Here is a 15,062-nt window from a genome sequence, read left to right as displayed (position 1 = left end):
GTCTTTTCCGAGAAGCCCCTCTCCAGAAGGTCTTAACTCGGACATTTTTATGGGAAAAGGTAGTTTGGTCCTAAGCCATATAGGGCAAGAATCCACACATGTATTAATACCGTTTAAGAAGAGTCCTTTTAACGTTGAATTGAAAAGTTTCAAAAGCCCCAAAACACTAATGAAGAGACATACCCTGCTTGGTGTGCCACGCCATGCCAGCTACAAAACAAAGGCGTGCACTCTCTTTTCCCTCCCTCCCTCGGCAAGCCTGCGGCGGGTGCTTCGGATTTTGAATAAATAGTAAATTAATTGTTACTGTTTTGAATTTTATTGTTATTATCGTCCTTAGTGGGTCACTGAAAACCGCTATTCTGAATAATGATTTTTATAGTGTAGGGTAGGGGGGCGCTGGGCATGAGTTTGTGGAACCAAGGGGGCGGTGACCTGAAAAAGTTTGGGAACCACTGATATAGAGATAGAATCTAGCTTCGAAGGAGAATAGATGCAAGAGTTCAACATCAAAGCATCTCCAATTGTCAGTTTGTTCTAACCGCATCCTCACCCACTTTGTTTCACAGTCCATTAGCACGTAGCCATACACCTTGATTAAAAATATAGTCCCGTCATTTCCTTCAGGAGCTATATATGTAAAACTCAGGTTATCATTATATATTCCATTTAGGTTGTAAGCTATATAATTCACACCCACACATGCCTTTACTTGTTTTCAGGGTCCCTATAACAATCATTGGGAGTTTTGAGGCAGTCATAAGTTAACTATTTCTGGGCCATGAATCATTCTAGTGAACTACGAACATAGATTGAATAAATAAATAAATAAATAAATAAATAAATAAATAAATAATAGATTGTGGTCTACCTGCAAAAACACCTGGCCTAACATCAATACGGAGTTTCACCCCTACACATGCAACCCAACTGTATACAAAGACACTTCCTCTAACCAGCCATACTTATCTGCATACATTCATCCACTACTGACCCGTGCAAAGACAGGCAGCCCTTTATGTGAACATCTCGATGCACAAAATGTACCTGCTTTATTGTTACATATTGGCACTTGATAAATCTTAAACAGTAAGATAAGTAGACCTCTGGTCCACACAGACACCCCTTCTCCCCACTCACGTATGCAATCCCCCCCTGCAACGTATCTCCACTGCTGCCTGTGACGGATCACTGCCCTCCTCAGCTCTCTCAGCTTATTCTTCAGCTCTTCTTCCATCTCTGACTAGCATCCTCCACTGCCTACCAGAATGTTACCTCCTTGTGAGCAGATTCTTGGCCAATCTCCAACACAGTTATTTTCTGCTTCATTTCCAGAGCCTCTTTGCTATTCTGCTGTTCCATCTGTTCTTCCTGCAGCAACCGATGCTGTAGTTCGTTAGTTTCTTGGGCTCTTTTGCTGTTCTCGCTCTCTAGGGCCTTCACCTGCAAAGGGACAGATGGAATCCAGAGTCTTCCCCAGTGCATGGTCTCTGCTTGGTAGAGTCCAACACATATGTAGACTCTTCTCCATTAAACCGTTACTCCCATAATTGGTAACCACTGTTAGACATGATTGCCCATGTCACATACTTATCCTGAGATTAATTTTCTTCCAGCAGAAAGTGACCAGATTCTACAATGAGAAGATTACAATTCTGCATATTTGTTGCAAATGCAACAAACTGTATGTGTTGCATATTCTTTTAAGGATAGCTGGTGTGAGGAAGCCCCAAATGGGGGAACACAGCACCAAGACTACAAGGGAAGGAACACAGAGCTTAAGATATTTGGAAAGAGAAGCTTCAAAGGCAGGAATTATGATGGATGATCATGGTTTGGGGGCTGTTTCAAAGAGACTTTTAGGTTCAAATTAAACAAGAAAGGCATTTGAACATAACATAAGAAGAGCCCTGCTGGATCAAACCAAAGGTCTATCTAGCCCAACAAGCTGTTCACATTGTGACCAACCAGCTGCATCTTGGGAAGCCCACAATTGGGACACAAGTGGAATAGCACCTTTCTGCTTTGGGATGGTGTTGCTGCTTCTGCCACAGTTCATTCTGTTCAGTTCACCCTAGAATCCGAGTCTAAAACAGGGGAGGGCAACCTGTGGCCCTCTGGCTAATTTCAAAAGCCCTCTGCGTGAGATTAGTTCAGAGCCCAGGCAAAAGTGATCTGTTCCTTTCCCTGGCAGCTCCTGTTTGGGGAGGAAGAGGGGCAGAGGGAAAGATGGTGGCAGAAAGAGAGAGAAAGGGGGAGGGTAGCAGAAAGAGAAAAGTGGTGAACCTTTGGCTCTGACCCTTCTTTGCCCCTGTCCAGCACTGCTGCACAACCCCTGACAGATTACCCTAGACAGAAAAAGTTGCTTTCCCCTAAATTGAAGCTATGCTAGGGCCTGCAGCAATGGCAATACAAAACCCCTTATCTGGCAATGTCAAGTGTCTCCTACAGCTACTCTTAAACAGCCAGAGTTCTGCAGGAGAAGAGAGACAGGGAGCATTCTGGGATGGAGCTACCTGTCTGCGCAGCTCCTGTAGCTCCCTGCGAGCTTCCATGCGTGACTTCTCCACTTCCCGTAGATTTGCTCGGAGCTCCCCCACCTCTCTCTCAACGGCTGCTTTTGCTTCTTCCAGGACAGCAATCTTCTGCTCATTCTCCCCCTTGGTTCTCTGCAAGCTACAGGAGATGCCAGTAATAAATGGTCTAAACACAAGCAATTCCTAAAAAAAATGGTGAGCTGGCAGCATCTAGCTCACCAAAGTTATATCCTTTTTTCTCTCTGCAGCCTTTCACAGTGTCAAGTTTACCTACCTGAGCCTCTCATTCTCTGCTTTCTTGATAGCTGCTCGTAGATCAACGTTGGACTTCTGTAGCGCTTCTTTTTCTCTCCTCTCATCTACTACCGCCCTATGAATTTCAAGCAGCTCCTTTTGTTTATGATCATGGGCTTCTTCAGACTCCTGCAGCCTGTGGTGAAGTTCATGCAGCTCCTTGCAAACTCCTGCATGCATATCCTCTGCTAGCCGCAGTTGTGCTTTTAGCTGTTCTGCCTTTAAGAAAAAGGCACACTCTGCTGAGCCAGGAACCCTAAATGGGCAAAACAATCCTAAGGCTTACTCAGAAATAATGGGAGTGAATAGTCTCAGGATGCAGAGAACAATTTTATTGATGAAAAGCCCTATGCATTTCAGCCTCTTTCAGGCCTTCTTCAAGGTCTGCAGAAATTTTTTAAACAGATTGGGCCTGTTCAGACAACACGCTAAGCCATGGTTAGGCCGCTAACCCTTTTGCAGCAAATGGTTAGTGAGCGTGTTTAAATCGTGGTTATGTAACCATCATGGTTAGGAGTGGTTCACATAACACATTTAGGCCTTAGCTAGACTGGGCAAAATCCTGGGGAGAACCCCGGGATCATCCCTGTGTGTCCACAGGGGATCCCGGGATCAGGGAGGGATCATCCTTCCCTTGCCCCAGGAACTCACCCACCCCTTTGGGCCCGCTTTTTCCGTGGTCTCAGGCTGAGACCATGGAACGTGTGGCCCATTGCCGTAGCTTGACCTAGCTTTGCACGATTCCTCGCATGGGGCACAGCGCTCCTCAGGAGCGCTGCACCCATCCGGGGTAGGTTAGGGGGAGCGGGAAAAGTACTTAAAATTAAAAAAAACAACACCTTACCTTTAGACCAGAGTGTTCGTATGCTCCTGTGTGTTTAAAAAATAAAAAAATGGCAGACACAACGCCTCTCCTCCTAAGGTCGTCACGCCTCACATGTAAACGGAGGAGGGATCTCGCATTAATCACAACGCAAGATTTTCCCTCCTCCGTTGTGGACTATGAGGTAGGTCTAGCTAAGGCCTTAGTCATGGTTCATATGACATGCTAAATCATAACGTTTAGATCAAAATGCTTAACCAGCATGGCTTAGTATGTCGTCTGAACAGGGTCATTGTCTTGTGCTGTAAACACTTACAGCACAAGACAATCTGTTTTAATAATCTCTGCAAATATTATTACAACCCTTTGAAGAGGGCCTAACAATAAAAATAGAGGCCAAGATGAATCGGGCTTTTCATCAATACAATTGTTCTCTGCATCCTGAGATTATTCTCTCCCTTTTGTGTTTACCTAGGATATTCAGATGCCTTACACCTTACTCAGAAATAAGCCCATTGACTTCAATGGGGCTTAATCTCCAGTAAGCACATTTAGGGTTACTCTCTTAGAGACACACAGTAAATCTGATGCTGACACATTGGAGGCTACAGTTGGTACAGTTACAGTGATTGGGACACAACACAATAACACATCTACTAATTATTTAGGGCATCCATGGGATTAAAGATGCTGGTGTTTGAGGGTTTTGTTTTGGTTTTTGAAACATAGAAGGTTTTTCCAGACATAGCTTTTATTGCACCATTGCCCTCATTTATGGAATTTTGCAGAGTATCCAAATGACAATATGACATCTTGCACTCATAACTCTCCCGTGTTTTCTCACTGCCTCTTTTGTCTGTTTTCTCACCACAGAAAACCCATTATGGGGGGTGGGGGTGGGAGGCAGAATAGCTACACAATACATTCTCACCGGTAGCACTAGAAGCTCTCTGTCTGGAAGCACCCAGAAACAGAATGAGATGGAGAAATGCTAAGAGTTGATGGAAGCTGGAAGGCATCTTGTGGTACATCTCTAGGGGTCTGAGAAAGGCAGTAGGCTTGCTGCTTTTAGGAGTACTTAAGCGGTTTGTTTCTGCCTATGCTGTATATTTCTACATAGAGCAAATATTACAAAATGCTGTACGATCTCTTCACAAAAGTAATCCAAACCTTAATAAGTGCTGGAACGTCTCACCACTTTAGGAAGTGGGGAGGTCATAGCAGTATCCTTTCTATTTTGATGCTGAGTTCTTTCTTGATTCACTGTCCCTACCTCTTTAGACTATAATTAACTCATAGTAGCTTCAGATACAAGCAGTAGAGACCATTGTGTAGGGAAGCTTATTTATAATAAACTCAGAGCAGTACTTACCAATACACAAACCAAAGATGCATTTGATTATGTTTTCTCCTTACCTGCACAACCCCCCACTTGATATGTCCCTCGCATAGTAATTAAATTGAAACTAACCCCTTCCATTGGCACCAAAGGACACTCAGGGAGCTGGGAATAGGTTAAAGGCTGGGGCTCCTTGGGCCCAGGTCTAGCAACACCCCTGGGACTGACTGTTAAAAGATGCTTTGATACAGATGTCTCTCTGGGATGATACACTTTCTCACCTACCATCCATCCAGGCCAGAATGATGTAAGGTAGATTGTTGTATGAAAATCACAATGGAAGCAGGGTTTGGAATACTGAGAGAAAAGAAGAAGAGAGAGCTTTGATTTTTGGAAGGCTAAAAGCACCTTGGGCTGTTTTGTTGTCTCTCTTGGGATCTGATGGGAGCCAGCTGCTTTGTAGGAGTGGCATGCAGTCTGCATCTGCCTATGATCAACTTGTATTATTTGTAAATAAATCCCAAATACTGCAAAAATGCCATGTCTGCAGTGATCTCTACTTCCAGGGTTCCCCACCCAAGTAAGTGCTAACGCTGGAACTTCTCACCACTTAGGGAAGGAGGGAGTGCATAACAATATGTAACATTGTCGCTGTTGAGATGCTAGGATCCTTCAACTCATGTAACTTTGGGCCAATCATAGCTCTTCTTCTCTTGGGGGCCACATGAGCGCAAAGCTTAATGTCCTACTCCAAAAAAGAAGTGTGTGCAAGACTATGTGTGAATGGAGAATGTAAGAACGTGTCAGAGTGTGAATATCGATCTCAGCTTGTACCTATATAAGAGTGTGAGCAAGAGGTGTGGGTGCGAAATGGTATTAGCCAGATTCTGTGAATACATAATTGGATCTGTCAGCAGGCTTATGGATTTCGGTGTAAAACTGTGCATGAGCGGAGGAAGATTATGTTTCAAGTGTGAGGAAGGAAAGAAGCTGGAGGAATTTGTTCCTTGAAGATGTGTTACAGCAGCAACACATGACCTCAGGTGATCTTAAGACCTTCCCATTTCATGCACTCTACAGATACAGTGAGAAACATCACATGTCCTGAAGATGCTGGCCTATATTAGGGTGTTGCATCATCATCATCATCTGTTAAAGCATCTGATCCGCAGCATAGATACTGAGAATATGTGGGAACTTCTAAAAAACTTGTGCTTATGCAGTCCAAGCTGTACTAATAGGAGAAGTATAAATGTTTCTGCTAATACTTAGCAACATAGGATGCTTCCAGATGCAGGGTTCCTACTGCTAACAATCAAGAAGGCATTTTGCAGAAATTTCAATTTCCCCAAATAATTTCTGCGGTAAGGAAAGAGACAGAAGAAATGGTAGGAAAACATGAGAGGGCTATGAGTGGAAGATGTAGTTGGCCGGGTCCCCTGTAAAATTCCGGGAATAAGCCAGGGTGATGACGCCATAAAAGTCTTGTCCGGAAGGCTTTTATGGCATTCCATACAGAAAAAAAGAAATGGTGAGATGGTCATTTGAATTAAATTCATGCTTGGGCATGGGGCCATGCTCCTCCTCCAGGGGATCTAGTCTTGCCTTTTCATGATGCACATGGCTCTTGAGCCTGGTATAAAAAGTAACTGTTTCCACCTGGTTCACATTTTGGGATGGGAGCAGACCAGGAAGATCAGCAGCAGCAATAGGCTTGGAGAAATGAGAGCAGTTGAAGAGCCAAGTCAGATCCAAAAGCAGTACCATATTTGAATGATGGTCAGCTGCAATGTAGATAACGTCCCTAGAGATCCAGAAACATGCACAAAGCCACAGAGCAATGCACATGCTCCCCTCAGCACCTTAGCCATACAGCTACAAGCAAGGTTGCATCCTGGTCCAATACAATGGGCCCCAGAGGCTGCAGAGTGAATCATTCCTGGGAATACTCCAGCTATTTCCTGCATAGGGTGCCTTAAATCGAGGGGAAAATAGCACTTTGCCTTCTAATTCTGCCTCTATGGAAAAGCTGAGCCTGCTTTTGCTCTGTGCCCTGTATATTACTGGGATTGGGGCCGGGCAGGCGAGTTCTGTACAAACCCCAGCCCCCAACCCCGCTCCTCCTCTTCCCAGTTTTCTTTCCTAATTCTTTACTCTGAAAGGCTCTAACATTGTCCAGATCCTCCCTGTTGGCCTGGCTCATTCCGACCAGCTCTCTGTTATTGTTGTTCTGTTTTTGGGAAGGATTAGGGTGAGCCCCCTTCCCTCCCAGCCCCCACCCACATATGGGATCCACAAACGCACTCCGCATTTTCTGCTGAGCTCAGCAGAAATCCGCTAAGAAAGGTCAGTGACCAAAGCGAGGGACGATCCATCATAAAATAAACTGTTTTTATTCCCCAGGATAAGGAAAGGGGGGTTAGCAGGGGGTGGGAATGAAAAGAAAACATTGCATACACACACACACACACACACACCCTCTCCTCTTCCTGGCTCGTTCGCTCTCTCTGTGTAAGGGCAGAACTTCCCTCATTTGCAGGAACATTGCAGCAAAGCTCTTAATGTGATTATTATAATTATATCTTGACTAGAAGTTTTTATAAACAGCCTCTTTGGAAATAATGCCTGGGCAGCCAAGACTCCAGCTGAGTCCTGGATACATAGAAGAGGGTATTTCAGGGTGGGAGAGAAAGAAGGCGTACAATTTGTATGTGTGTGTGTGGCGGGGTAATGGAAAGGATGGGAGCGTGACTGTGCATTTAAGTGCTTGAAGCGTACCAAATGATGTGTACCAGAACAACACGTGCACATGCGAGCGGATGTGAACTCATGCACTTATTTTCACATAGGAAGGACATATATCTGTCTGTGTGCATGGCTGCACAAGGATGTGTGCACTCACAAGTGGGTGACATGTCTAGGACACACGTCGCTACCTGCTCGTCAAAGTGAGTGACTCTGTGTGTGTGTGTGTGTGTGTGTGTGTGTGTGTATATATATATCTCACTCTCTGTGTTTAATTGTGAATGAGTTTGTATGTGCATTTACATGAGAGTGTGCTCGCATGTATGGGAAGGCTGCTCAATGAGCCTGACTTCCTCAAGTTAAAAGGCTGTGAAAATGTTATGGTTCCCATGGCGATAAGTAGGTCAATGCTGGCGCCTGTGAGGATTTTGCTCTGTGTTTCTTTGCCCTCAGCTTGTTATATTAGTCCCACAACTGTCCTCTCCCCTCTCCTCCCTCTCTCTCTCTCTTCGGCTGATGTCTCCCTTCCCATGCTGTGTTGGTCTTTCTCTGCCCATCCTCTATCTCCGTAGGGATATGCTCATCCCCTTCACCCCATCCCCATTCCTTTTGCCCTCCCTGCCCTCTGAAACAACCCTCTTCTGCTTGCTTGTGTGGTCCCTCCTGGGGCTGGGCTTTGAAATCTGTTGAAAGGAGGCCCTTTTTTTGCCAAAATAAACAGCCTGTCATGTTAAATTACTCTCTCTTCCTCTTTTATGTCCTTTAATTTTCTATTTCCCCCTCACCCCACCTCCAGTCTTTTCAGGCTGGGGTCATTCTCTTGTTCTGCTGTTCTGTCTTTGCAGAGAGCTAGAGTCCTGGAAGCATCTGGCAGTGGGTGAGGGTTACCACCTGGGGATGTTTTCAGAGCTGTAGATATTTTTCCACTCTATTGGTCACCATCTAGAGATAGATGCTAGAAAGAGGGGGAGACATTACAGGATGGGCAGTGATCCCTGCTTCCATTTTAACTAATAGCAGGCCACCACTGGGATTGGGTGTTGTTTCCAGATGGACAGCTCCTAGCGCTAAAACTCAAAAGGCATTGAGGTTCATCTGACGCTCGCTCGCAACTGCCCACTTACAGATGTGCACATGTCCTTTATTATTATTATTATTATTATTATTATTATTATTATTATTTATTTATATAGCACCGACAATGACCGCCTCCCACTTGTTTTTCCGTAGCAAAATAGACCCCTTTTAATCCGACTTTTTTAAAAAATGGAATGTGCTGCAATCTACTGCTGTGGGCAGGAAAAGTGGCATGTTAAAAACGGCCCCTGAATGGGCCACGTGGTCTTTGTTTACTTCCTCTTTCCCCTTTGGGAAGAATGAAGAAGTAATGAGGGACAAAAGCATGGATGGAGAAGCGACGGTAAGGAAATGCGATTTCCTCCCGTGTGATGACGCTCATTGTGCAGCTATTCTGTTGTTTTTTCCTTAAAATATGTTTTTTCCTGTTAAGGAAAAAGACAAGTAGCAGCAGGAAAACATGGGAGAGCTGCAATTGGAAGACAATGCTGTCTGGACTGTCTGTAAAATTACATGAATGAGGCGGTGTGCTTGCACAGTAAAGGTCTCAACTGGAAATACCCAGTGTAAAGGCACTGATAGGCTGGGATCACTGCCAATTATTCTAATCCGCACCTCCCTTGAGACTACATTGACTATTACCAATACAAGAAGTCACTTTTATCCAACCCAATTCTAACCCACAGACAGATGATAGCTCTTCAGAGAGGTGAAAGTGGTATGATAGAAGCATCATTGCCTGTAGGTGTAAACACTCATTCATTTGTCCTGTTGTCACCCCTGATCTAAGACGTTTTGCAGGGTTTTGAAGCCTGCAAAAGTTGTCTGATTAGTGATGATAGATTAGTGATGATATGCATCCTCCCAGCAACTTTGCCTTGATCCTGCTGCTTAATGTCTGAAAAACAAAGTTACGTGTCTCCAGCCTAGCACTGTTAAAGCAGTCCTTCTGGCTGAATCTGCAGTCATTTAGCACTCCTGATTTCAATGGGAGCAGAAGATCACAGATTTCAAATCGACTCTCTTGGAACTCACCCACCTCAAAAATGAGCAAATATTTCCACTGCAAAGTAACTTAATATACAACTCTATGCATTTTTAGACAGAAAAAAGTCCTACAACTCCCAGCATTCCTCAGCCAGCATGTCTGTCTAAACATGCAAAGTATTGTGACCTTATTCACAAGTTGCAGTGATGGCTCGAACTGGGCCAAACAGCTATCTGTTGACAAAGGGATATCCAGGCCATTGTTGGACTATGGCCCTTACTACACCTATGGGTGTAGAGGGAGGAAGAGGGGGCGATCCCGGACTTACCTGCTTCCGGGATCGTCACCCTCAGTTCACATGGGCCGCCTGTTGTAGCCACCATTTTTTTTAAAGAGAAAGAGCTGGAGCGCACTCGCACTCCAGTGAAAATTAAGATAAAAAAAGAAAGAAGCCATGACCCCACTCCCACCCCCGAGGGCCCTGGACTCCCCCCTCCATCCCAGCTCCTTCCCTCTGATGACCCCTGTTACTCATGGAGAAGAGGGAAGCTGGGATGGGTGTCCACACCGCCTGCGGTCCTCGGGATTGTCCCGGGACTGCAGGTAAAACCGGGATAACTGAGGTCTCAGTTATCCTGGGGAAATAGAGGGATCATCCCTCCCTGCTCCCGGGATTCCCTGTGCGTCATTTGAAAAACGGATGGTGTAGAAAGGGCCTATATTTAACAGGGACAAAGAATCCCTCTGTGGCCAGAAGACGACCATACATACCTCCCTCCCTGCAAGCTCCTTCTCTCTTGCCAGCTCCTTTACATGTTCATTCAAACGCTTGGCCTCTTTCTGATGGGCAGCCATTGCGTCCTCAAACTGTGCTTGGAAGGTCCGTAGCTCACCAGTGATACTGGCAACAGTGTTCTGTAATGAAGAAGCCACAGAAACAGGCATGGCATGAGCTACCATTGCTTCATGTGTTCTGTAAAGATCCAAAATGTGGTGGCACACTTATCTGTAGCTACTTTGCAACTAGCAGCCACTTCAATTAGGCCTAATCTACACCAAGCAGGATACTGCACTATGAAAGTGGTATGAAAGCAGTATATGGTATGTGTCAATGGGCCCCAACTGTTGTCAGTGCACTTCAATACTGCTGTAAAGTAGTAGTGTGGCTCCTGCCTTTTATATCCCACTTTCATAGTGCAATATCCTGCTTGGGGTAGATTAGCCCTTAGTCTCCACTACTCTTATTCCACAGTGCTCAATTCTAGGGTAGTTTAGCAGCATAGATCATTTGAAATTTGCTGAGCCAGGCAGGTAACAAGGCAGTAGGCCTGTTCTAAGACCCTAGTGAAAACTCTTTTAAGCTCTGTGGGGCAGTTTCTCTGCACAGGAGGAATCATAAATACCAGTCACCATGTGAAGGAATGGAAAATTGAACACATTACACGTAATAAAACTGTCCTCATTGGAATTAAGCAAACAGGAAGTTGGACAAGGCAGCCAGGCTATCTTACTGGTATCATGACAAGGCCATGTAGACACTGAACAAGGGTGTGTGGATTGCCAACACTTTTTGTAAGGGATGCCGCCACACTGCCCCCTGCAGCAATCATTACAAAGGCAATTAAAAACAACTCAAGTTCAGTGGCAACCAATCTATTCTTTTCTTTTTTGACAACCGTTCTTTGGACAAGTGAATTCCATTAGGTGAGATTGTGCCACTGTAGTGAACATTACATTTACACATGCAGGCTGATGACACAAAAAAGAGGCCCTTCTCACTTGCCAGCCACCAAGGGCGATTAGGCTGGTGAGCAACTCTGGAATAAGCTTCCATCAGGGGTTTTTCTTGCAGGTCTTCAGGAAGTCTCTGAAGACCCACCTGTTGTCGTTGGCCTTCCCATAATCTGTGGACTGGAGGTTTCATTGGTCTAGCCTAGATAGGGTGACCATATGAAAAGGAGGACAGGGCTCCTGTATCTTTAACAGTTGTGATGAAGAGGGGATTTCACCAGGTGCTGCATGCATACAAATAACACCTGCTGAAATTCTCTTTTCAATACAACCGTTAAAGATACAGGAGCCCTGTCCTCCTTTCCATATGGTCACCCTAATCTAACCTGTTTTTATAGTGTTTTATAGTATTTTATTGTATATTTAGTTGTTTATTTGTATACTTTTGTATGTGTTTTAATTCTCTACACCACGTTGAAAGGATTTAGCCTTAAAGGCATCCTAAAAATAATTTTAAATAAATAATTTTTTAAAAGCCTAAATATGATTCATTCAAGGATCCCAACACTTTTCAAATCCATTTTTTATCAGGTAAATAAATTCTTATACAAAGTGAATCCTGCTCTCTGGACAACTCTCAGACGAGTACTTTTTGGTCATATGAAGCTTCCTTTCTGCCTTGGTCATATGAAGCTTCCTTTCTGCCTTGGTCATATGAAGCTTCCTTTCTGCCTTGGTGTTCTCTTTGCCTCTGGCACACTTGAGTTTGGAAACAACTACAGCAGGCCTGACTTTCTGCCTCAGGCAGGCGGGCCTAGAACTTCCTGCTCCTGTTTGGGAGAAGCTCATGCCTTGTACCATCTGAAGCACCCATGCGGCAGGATGAATACCTACGCTTTACTTCATTTTGGATGTTTATTTTGTGGAGTTCCTCCAGTCAACGTAACTGTAGGAACAGCTGGTCCTTCTAGTTAGCGTAGTATTTTTCAGGAATTACTTCCCTGAGCAGCTCAGGGCTTACACTGGCGAAATCTCCCTCAAGGCATGCCCTAGTGGTATCACTTCCTGCCACAGCAGTTTCAGTTGGAATATGGGATGGTGCAGAAGCACTGCTACCCCATACCAACAGCGTGACAGACAATGTTACTAACAGCAGAGCAGGAGATCGTGCATCAGAGAAAGGAAGGAATGGGCCAATTTGCACAACACTCCATCTTGGGTTAATTTGCTTGCAAGGAACTGACAAGCCACGGCAATGCCCAGTCGCGACTTGCCGTGACTTGTCTTGTCATGTGAACCTGGTCAGCAGGGGTTATTTGAAGGTTAAAAAACTCTCACATCATGACAAGCCTAGGCAACCTCTGGTTGGGGGCTTGTATATTTATAATGGTGGTTGGCACACACCACAGCTTCTTAAGGGTAAATTAACCCACAATGGGTTGTCGTGTTGTGCGAACCAGATCAGTAATGTGGCCAGCTGTCATCTGCATTGCAGCAGAAAAGATAAGCAGATGCTTTCATTTCTATGGGAGTGGATGAATTGTTGGTCCCATCACATAAACATCCTCCACCCATCACTAGTAAGAACTACTCAGCAGCATGAACAGAGTTGAACTTGTTCCTCTCTCTATGCCTAAAATACTTGCCAATAACCTTCCATCAATAGAATTTTGTAAGGTACTGTAAGGTGCCTCCCATAAGTTTAGTATTTATTTAGGTTTTTTTTTGTCTGTAACAGTTAATGACTCTACAAGTTGAGCTACATTTTATAGAATCATAACATGCCAAAATGGAAAGTGACCTATTAGATCATACAGGCCACCCTGTCATAATACAGTGACTCCTTGGCAAAATGTGGACACTAACTCTGAGTTTCACTAGAGATGTACAAAGTAGGACATAAGCACGTTTTGATTCCAAACTGAAAAGAAGCAGTATTCAAACAGGCTCAACGTGAGCATAAGGGCTGGTGAGTTGCTCTTAATTTCTTGTTTCAGAACAATGAGGCTCCCTTGCTCAGCTCCGTATCTGTAAAACTACATCAGTTCAAAAGAGCAAAATCCAAATGTTAAGAGAAACATTCTAAACATCAATGGGCAGAATGAATGTTTAGAACTGAAACAGGGTAGGGTGGAGTAGGGGTCAGGGGGAGAGAAATAAAAATGCAAACACTCTGCCTGCTATAACCAAGGGCTGCGAGGTTCTTTCTCCCCATTGCCAGAGGCTCATCTAAACCAACAGAGCTGTGACATGCAAATTAGTCATCTAATAAAAGCTGTTAATTGGAACATTTGTTTCCTTTATGGGAAATGGCCCACTTGGCACAGAAAAGAGGGACAATACAGGAAATGGGGCCAAATGGTTTCATGGAGTTGGGAAATGGTGAGCAGGAGGAGGCTGACCTTTTGCTATTGCAAACTTATGGTAAGAAATAAGCCAAACCTTAGGGGAATGCTAATGTCTCAGACCACTTTCAGGAGGAACAAGAAAGGGTAGGGCTGATACCTATCATGCTTTTTTGTGTGTGCTCATGATAGGTTGCATCATGCAGTTGTCCCTAAAGGTGGATTATCTGTATATTTACAACACTAAGGCAATGTGTGGCAATGCATGGCATGAAGGTTCTGAACTATGACACACTGGAGGTTAAGAGCTATGCCAAGAACTTTGTATGCTGGAGGTTCCAAGCTATGGAGCTATGAGAAGAACTTTGTGTGGCTAAGCAACAGAATCTATATAAACACAGGAGGGAAATGGCTGAGGGGGGGGACAAAGCCCAGAGAGGAGGCTAGGCAGCTTGCCAACGCATGCACAGGCCTCAGGTAAGTCCCATGAGTCAGCGGGCAGGCGTGGGGGGGAGGGGCTCGGAGGCAACAGTGGCTGGGATGGAACGGGGGAAGTGCCTGGGAGAGGGGAAGCCAATGGACTCCTGGTCAGCCTCACACCTGGCTTTTCTGGGAGCCCACAGAAAAGCCAGAAAAGTATGATACTGAGCAATAAAGTACTAGCGAGCAGATGGTCTGCGCAAGTCAAGTTAGCATTGTAATAAAGTTCAAGGAGATACAACACATTATGACATAATAATAAATAACAAGAACTAACTGAAAACAGAGAATATTTGACATATATAAACAAAGACTTTGCCTGAGAGATGTTTGAAATAGGATTCAATATGGCTCCTGTCAATAATCAGGCAACAGAGTCTTTCCAAAAGGATGGATGGGGGTGATGAGTGAACCATAGCTGATTTATGTGAATCTTCTGTATCTTTAAGCCCTATCTCCCATTTCAACTAAAGAAGATCCTGGTTCAAATCCCGGTCTGAAGGCAAAGGTGGTATTTGCAACATACATGAAATCCCATTGTGCTTAAAGCAATGCTACAGCACCTGGAGATATCTAAGCAGGGTTGAACTTGGACAGTATAGATCTTGTTTCCAATTACATTGCCAATTATCTCCCTGTGTACCTTCAATCCTACTCATTCACCCCTTTCAAGATCTAGAAGGGTCATGCGTGTGCATGGTAA

General features: G+C 44.5%; 1 protein-coding gene across 1 annotated transcript in view; it reads right to left on the bottom strand.

Annotated features, from left to right (window-relative positions):
- CROCC2 (ciliary rootlet coiled-coil, rootletin family member 2) overlaps positions 1-15,062 on the bottom strand; it is a 120,530-nt gene that overhangs the window by 36,391 nt on the left and 69,077 nt on the right. The window contains exons 23-26 of the mRNA XM_063132255.1: positions 10,575-10,718; positions 2,812-3,050; positions 2,517-2,676; positions 1,276-1,443 (exon numbers count right to left, since the gene is read on the bottom strand). Of these exons, the coding sequence (XP_062988325.1) occupies positions 1,276-1,443; positions 2,517-2,676; positions 2,812-3,050; positions 10,575-10,718 (711 nt within the window). The remainder of the gene's footprint in view (positions 1-1,275; positions 1,444-2,516; positions 2,677-2,811; positions 3,051-10,574; positions 10,719-15,062) is intronic.

Source organism: Elgaria multicarinata, chromosome 8, assembly GCF_023053635.1.
Source record: "Elgaria multicarinata webbii isolate HBS135686 ecotype San Diego chromosome 8, rElgMul1.1.pri, whole genome shotgun sequence".
NCBI classification, from domain to species: Eukaryota; Metazoa; Chordata; class Lepidosauria; order Squamata; family Anguidae; genus Elgaria; species Elgaria multicarinata.
Note: the sequence above shows the minus strand (reverse complement) of the source record. Positions and strands in the feature narration are given on the sequence as shown.